Here is a 7,469-nt window from a genome sequence, read left to right as displayed (position 1 = left end):
ACATTGTACTGTATTTTGATACCGCTCTATTCATTTTGACATACATTTGCACCCCCATCAAAATACTTTCTGCACCAGTGGCGAGATTCTGTTGGGTTGTGATGCATGGCAGTCGTATTTCCACTGAAGGTTCAAGCAAGTTAAGAAGAAACCGACAGCCCTAACTAATACAGAAGTAAACATGAGCAGGCAGAACCAGAGCCACCTAAGCATCACCAATGACACTGTCCTTCTTACTAGGACATTAGAAAAAGCATCAACTATGCACTCTGAGCTCACCCAGCCAGGCTTCCTTTAATGACTCCACATCAGCTGCTCAAAGAAACAAATGATGGGGAATCTCATCACGGGCAAACGTCCAGTAATGTTGGATAAAAAACCCAATGCAGACACTTGGAAAGCATCTTATGATGCATAACCACCTTGACAGAGAGATCAGCGCAAACAGAGTGGTGGCTTGGGTATACTTCATCAATAATCGGGATATCCTGAGGAAGATGAAGAACCCTATGCTACAAGGAAATAACTTTAGTGCTGCTATAGGCCTTTCACTCCGACACTCTATATGACAGAGACTCAGACCACATCTCTGTTCCTGTACCCAGCCTACAGACAAAGACTGAAAAAAACAAATCCTATCATTAAGCAAGTTAAGCTTTGGACCCCAGAGACTGCGAGCACCCTGCAGGACTGTTTTGCTCACACAGACTGGGATGCATTTAGGGTTGCAGCCACTCTAGAGAACTCTTCTATCAGCTTGCAGGACTATGCAGAGTAGGTAACTGGGTACATTACCAACTGTATTGACAACATCGTGCCCACAGTAGCAGTCAGGAAGTTCCCCAACCAGAAGCCCTGGATGCACATGCTGCGTGCCCACTCTCTTGCATTTAGATCAGGCACTGAGACGGAGTACAAAGCTGCAAAGTACGGACTAAGAAAAGCCATCACAGCAGCCAAGAGGCAGTACAGAGAGAAGCTGGAAGAAATCTATTCTACTGCTGATTCTAAGTATGTGGCAGGGCCTACAGCACATCACAGACTACAAGACCACCACCAGCACAATCAGCTCCACAGACAGTCTGCCGGATGATCGTAACACTTTCTACACCCGCTTTGAGACATCCAGCAACAGCACAGAGTGGAGGCACACACACACCTGGACCACCCACAACTGTACTTGACTTGTCCTTCACAAGTTCACACCTGCACAATTACACTTTACAATTCTATTCTGTTTTTATACTTTATGCTGCCTCTTACTTAATTTATCTGCTATTTATTATTTATGTTTATCTGTATATGTTGATTTTGTCATTTGGCTTGGACAGCAAAGAAAGAATTTCATTGTACAGGGAAATGTGTTTCCTTACTGTGCAAACTTTGAACTTGAACTTAAGCAGGAATCAAGTGGCTCCGCATTAATCACCGCACATTGGAATGCCATCCAACGGGTTACACTACCATAAGACAGCATGTAGAATGCCCAAGCAGTGATGATTTTAGGAAGCAGTCCATACTGTTGGATCCCCATCGATTATACTAAGATGTCCACACACAGATGGGCCAGAACACATCATGCACAGCACCAACAAAGATGGGCTTGGACAGCTATTGATTGGGTGCTCCACAACATCAAGACACTGATGTTTTATGATTTCAGGGAGGCTTCAAATCTCTTCCGTGAGCAGCTTGGTATGCCTCCCTGTAAAGTGTTGCATGGTTATGAGTCACCCACACTGGATGGCCTCAGATAGGGACCAGGCACTCTGGAAGACCATATTGGGATCTACATCCCAGAGCTGAATAAGGGAACCCCTAAGTTTTTACATAAGTCAGTCAATGTTTACCCTTTCAGGTAAAATACTTCTACTATATTATGATAAATGAGTAATCTTTCATTTACTGTATATGGATTGCACCAACAGAAGAGGTTGAAGTGTTCAGGATTATAAATGAGATTAAGGAAAAGACATAAGAAACTACTGATAATCAGTTTGTACATTGCAAATGTGCAATTACCAGAGAATAAAACAAATAAAGTCTGGCTGGAGCTTTTAGTATATCTGATAAACACTAAAGGTGCCTCTCTATTTTGTTCAGACTGGATTGTGGCATATAGTAATGGCAGAGTTGTGGACTTGTACAAAACTGTTCATATTAGAAATAATGTATGCACACTAGTTTGCCTGAAGGGTCAAACAGACTGATGGAGGGGACAATTCCTACAGCCAGAAAGCAGTAATCGACCTTAATAAAAGGTCCGTTTTGACTTGACATTCAGCATTACCATCTTCCTGAAGTCAATAGGGAAGCTTAGAGCATTTAGACTCAGCTCACTTCTGCTTTCGATGTTTACAAATGATTGTGTTACCGAACAAGAAACAAACACTATCATCATATTTGGTACTGGTTCTAATTACCAATTGTGCATTGACAAGATAAGCTTGTAGGGGGGAGGTTAATGTTCTCACTGAATGGTTCAAAAACCATTTCCATCCCCTAGCATCTGCCAAATAAATGAACCCGTTGAGGAATATCATATAGTGGTGTTGCTGAAATAGTAGCTCTAAGTTGCTTACTGGTCAACATCTCTGAATATCTCTTATGGTCCATCAGTGCTAACTATTTCATGAAGGAGACAACAGTGTTGTCACTTTTTCTGAAAGGGCTAAATAGCGCTAATCTGTTCAACACCCTGCATTCTCATCAACCTCTGCAAATGCACAGTGGACAGTATACAGACTAGTTTCTTTTCAGTCAGGAATGGCAGACTGTAGTAGGTGGCCAAAATGGCCCAATTCATCAATTTACCCAGGCTTCAATGACTACGGGACATTACACAAAAAAGGATTCTGAAGAAAGCATATTCCATTGCCTTAGAACCTCCCCAACTCACATCAGTAACAAACTGTCCCGCTTTCACCCAGCAAGTAATACCTTAGCATTTGATGGCACTCCAACAGCCTTGCAAACCCTCAGGCCATTAATCTGTTAAGTTACATATAGTCTGCTCTATGTTGCTTGACCTGTGACTAAGACTACACCATGTAAACACATGAACCACCAATCAACTTGTACTACTGATGCAGCGTGACGGATAATTCTTCAGCACAGTTAAGGCCTTGTCACATTTCATGACTTTTGCAACCCACCTCAACAAAGTCAAACAAGTCAGATTCTGTTTTAAGTCACAGAGGCAGACTCTGTGTATGTGAAAGATGATAACCAATGACCACTCAGTATAAGTAAAATGCACATAAATGCAGTGATAAGGAACATGTGTGTTTTGGTTGTCACACACCAAAGAGAAGCTTGTCGGTCTGATGTCTTATATTTTAAAAGTCCATGATAGAATATTATAAAGAAAAAGAAATGGACAAAATTGAGATTGAGCTTGCAGTAACTGTACATCTTTTGCATGGCCATTTGCTCCAGTAGGCGGCATGCAACTGGCTGTAAGAAAAGTAGGACAAGCTTGCGATACTTTGGAAATGTGAAAGTGTGCTGGAAAGTTGTCTCCCGGTCTTCTAAAAGCTGACCACTCCTGTGATTTCTACTTTAGTAAAATGACATGCATATTGAGCAGCAACTGTAGTCATCAAATTTGACATCTGCTTCTACTACAACTCATGTAGTGTGGTATTAGCTATACGTAACATCATCCCATCATTTCTAGTTATGTCTAATATATATTGTATGTTAATAAGAGATATTTATTGATATAGTTTATTGCCACTGCTTTATTTGTTAAGCTACTTTATAACAACACTGCATCATGTATTATATTGTTGTTTCTACATTTTTAAGCAGGGGCAAGTATGGTTTTACTCGTAGTTTGAGTCTGGGCCATACATTAAAATTCAGTCCAAAATACCTGCCAGTAAAAATCACTAAAATCAAACATTTTCCATTCAGATGTAGCAGATGTAAACGTTTAGTTTATAAGTTTTTTTTCCTCCCAAATTATTCTTAATTTGAACAATCATGCATGTTTTAAATTTCTTTCATTAAACACTTCTGTAAACAATTAAACATTAATCAGGATTTTCAGTAGATACATGCAATTATTTGGAAAGAGGAAAATGTCTGAAAAATAAATTTTAAAAAGTAAGCTTTTACCATATTGCATGGAATCCCCCTGCAAAACAATAACACCATTTGTTTGAGCTGGAGCTTTCTCTAAAAAGTCACATTTTAAATATACATGCATAAAATATTAAAACTGAATGAAGAAAAATATCAATGCAATTAAAAACACAAGTTAGTAGCAATTTTTAAACATCACAGTTAAATGATTATAACAGTCTAAGATGGTAATTATATGTATATAAATGACATATAAATAAAGTTAAAAATGTAGGAGCAGAAACAAAAAAAAAAAAAAAGTGTCTGGGTTGAATTTTTCCTTTTCTAGCTCTTATTTTATCAAATTATTTACTAAAATTTAATATCTGAAACTGATTTCTACACAATCCAAATGAATCTTGAATCACTTTAAAATATACATTATGCAAAAAAAAAAAAAAAAATTTTTTGAGACAAGTGTCCAATACCTCCAGGGAAACAAAAATAAAGTGTGAATAAATGTACAAAGGTAGGGACAGTGAAGGGAACAAAACACCAAATAAGAAAATCTTTTTTCACATAGTACCAACACACACGCTCTAAAATGAGATTACAGTATATTATGCCTGGCTTGGGGTGGGTAGGGTGTTTGAGATGAAGGGCCATAATGAGTTGAGATGGCCATCTCAGCTTTTATTATAAAGCTCCTGTCACGACCATCAATCTAACTGAAACCAACATCCGGTTGCAACCAGAGGTCCAACAAACTCTGAGGAGATGTCAATGGTTAGGAAGAGTAAGCTTGGGCAGATTAATGTTGTTAAACTATTGACCAAGTGCCGGTCCAACATACAGATCAGGCATTCTCCCACTGCCCCTTGCTAAATACCTTCTGTAGAACTGACCATATACAACCACTACAGAAAACATCCATCCATCCATCCATCCATCTTGCAACCCGTTGAATCCGAACACAGGGTCACGGGGGTCATATTGGACTGTTTATCTGTCTATCTACCTAACTTTCACCTGATCCTCAATTTTTTTCTCTACCACTTTCTCAACCACCTTTACTGGATACTTTGAAACCTGATAAGTCAATGGATAACCCTCCACATTTCAATGGATCATTATTTTCTGTGCTCACTGAAATAAATTTACTTCTTTCCCAGCTTACTAGAATACGTCCTTTACACAGGTCTGTTAAAGATTTGTAGAGAACATTCCAATAGCAGAAAAGATACCTGAGCACCAGGATACTCAGAGGCTGCCCGTGCAATCCTTTGAAACATCTCCTCATCAGAATAGAAGCGCTCAGCTGCTGCACCTTTTGACATATAATACAGAAATGCTTCCTTCAGATCTTCTTTTGAATGCAGGATTTCATGGTCTTGTCCCTTTCCTGGTTCTAGGGCAAGAGCCTGAAGGAGTCCAACTCCTGTCACCACAACATCTACACATGCATTTACTCTGTGGAAAAGGAGACAAAGATAATCAGTTCTGCATTCAAGGCACATTTTCAAGCAACTGACATTAATTTTTAAAACTATGTAAATTTGGTTTCAAGCATGGGAAATTGAGGGTGCAGTTTTAAGAATAACATACAAACTAAAACATATTTGAATACAGTTTCTGAATTTTAGTTAATACATACATTACCAAACCAACAGAATTTGTTTAAATAAATATTAATTTAATAAATATATTTGTATAAACTCCTATTTACTACTGAATACTGCTGTATACACCATATATGGCACCATACACAACTAGGGAAATATGCACATTTGGGGGAAATAAAAGAAAATATAGTAAAACAGTGCTTTTACTGAAAAACAGTAAAATTATAAATTTAAAATTATATATATATATATATTATATAGATATAGATATAGATATATAGATATAATTGATGTTTGCCAATAAAAGCTTAGAAACACAGTACTGGATATCTGTATGAAGGGTCAACATTTTAAAAAATGTATGGTTGTGACATTACTAATATGAACACCAAACCAAAGATTAATTTCAATCTAATTATGTATTATACACACAAACACACACTTATACAGCTCTATAAAGCTACAGATTCCAGACTGATTATCTGATAACTGTTAAATGCAAGATTACCAAATTTATTTATATATAAAACAAAAATATGATATGAGTGAAGGCTTTAGATTTGTCAAACATTTCGATCCAGTTTTCAATGGATCTCAATGTTTTAGGCTTCCCTGATACCGAAAACATTGATATCTTGATGATGGGTTCACAGTTTAAGGACGGTCTAGAGCTAAAACGGCTGGACAGAAAAAGAAAGAGGCACTGTGGAGGAATCCTCATATTGTAAATCTGCAATTAATTATGAATTCTTCTTGTCAATTGCTATCATAATTACTTATGTTTACAAAGACCAGCATCAGAGCAGTAAATAATTACTGAAATGTTATAGAATAGATCAAGTAACTTGCTTCCTATGGCACAAAGCTTACTGCCGCTTATGTCCAAATTTTTTTCTTTCATTATTATCCTCGCCCAGATACCCACCTCCTTGCCTGGCTCCATCCTGCCCCTCTCATTCGTTCTCTCGTCCCTCCCATGACAGATTCCTCTCAAAAGCCAAGTAATCAAAAAGCATTAATCACACCCTCAGTACGTCCTATTTTTTTTCAATTCGTGAAAACATTTATCATTGACCCAAAGCTGCATGGCGATTCTGGTATTCCTTATATATATATATATATATATATAATATATATATGTCACACACGTGCGCATGGGAGGCAGCTAAAGGGCTTAAATGAAGGCAGTTCCGAGGCATGCCGGGATGGGGCAGAGTGCACTGACTCTTTTTCTCACTTCCCTGTAGACCATTCCTGGGAGACTCCACCTGGCTCTCTTGACATCACTTCCGGGACCGAACAAATGGAAACAGACCTTACCAGCTCCGGCCCCCCTGATGTCACGTCCGGGCCTGATCCAATGAGCGATGAACGCATGCCCTAACCTTATGACCTCACCTCCTGTCTTCCCCTTTAAAAGCCTGCCATTTTCCCCTTTTCTCTCAGTCTTGTTTTGGACTCGGTTGTATGCACTTCAGTGCTCTGTATTTCTACAAAACGATTTTGTAGCCAGGAAACCAGATTATACGAGTGGCTGCCCCAAACCTTTATCTGAGTATGGGTCATTCTTGTGACAATATATATATATATATACACAGGTATATATTATATATACAAACCGGATTCCAAAAAAGTTCGGACACTAAACAAATTGTGAATAAAAACTGAATGCAATGATGTGGAGATGGCAAATGTCGATATTTTATTTGTAATAGAACGTAGATGACAGATCAAACGTTTAATCCGAGTAAATGTATCATTTTAAAGGAAAAATATGTT

The 7,469-nt window shown here is 38.2% G+C and overlaps 1 protein-coding gene across 2 annotated transcripts in view; it reads right to left on the bottom strand.

Annotated features, from left to right (window-relative positions):
- Positions 1-7,469, bottom strand: part of adpgk (ADP-dependent glucokinase) — a 44,924-nt gene that overhangs the window by 25,747 nt on the left and 11,708 nt on the right. For both annotated transcript variants that reach the window (XM_039773444.1, XM_039773445.1), the window contains exon 3: positions 5,313-5,538. In XM_039773444.1, coding sequence (XP_039629378.1) covers positions 5,313-5,538 — 226 coding nt within the window. The remainder of the gene's footprint in view (positions 1-5,312; positions 5,539-7,469) is intronic.

This window comes from Polypterus senegalus, chromosome 12, assembly GCF_016835505.1.
Source record: "Polypterus senegalus isolate Bchr_013 chromosome 12, ASM1683550v1, whole genome shotgun sequence".
Taxonomy (NCBI): Eukaryota; Metazoa; Chordata; class Cladistia; order Polypteriformes; family Polypteridae; genus Polypterus; species Polypterus senegalus.
The sequence above is the reverse complement of the archived record's forward strand: the minus strand, read 5'-3'. Positions and strand labels throughout refer to the sequence as shown.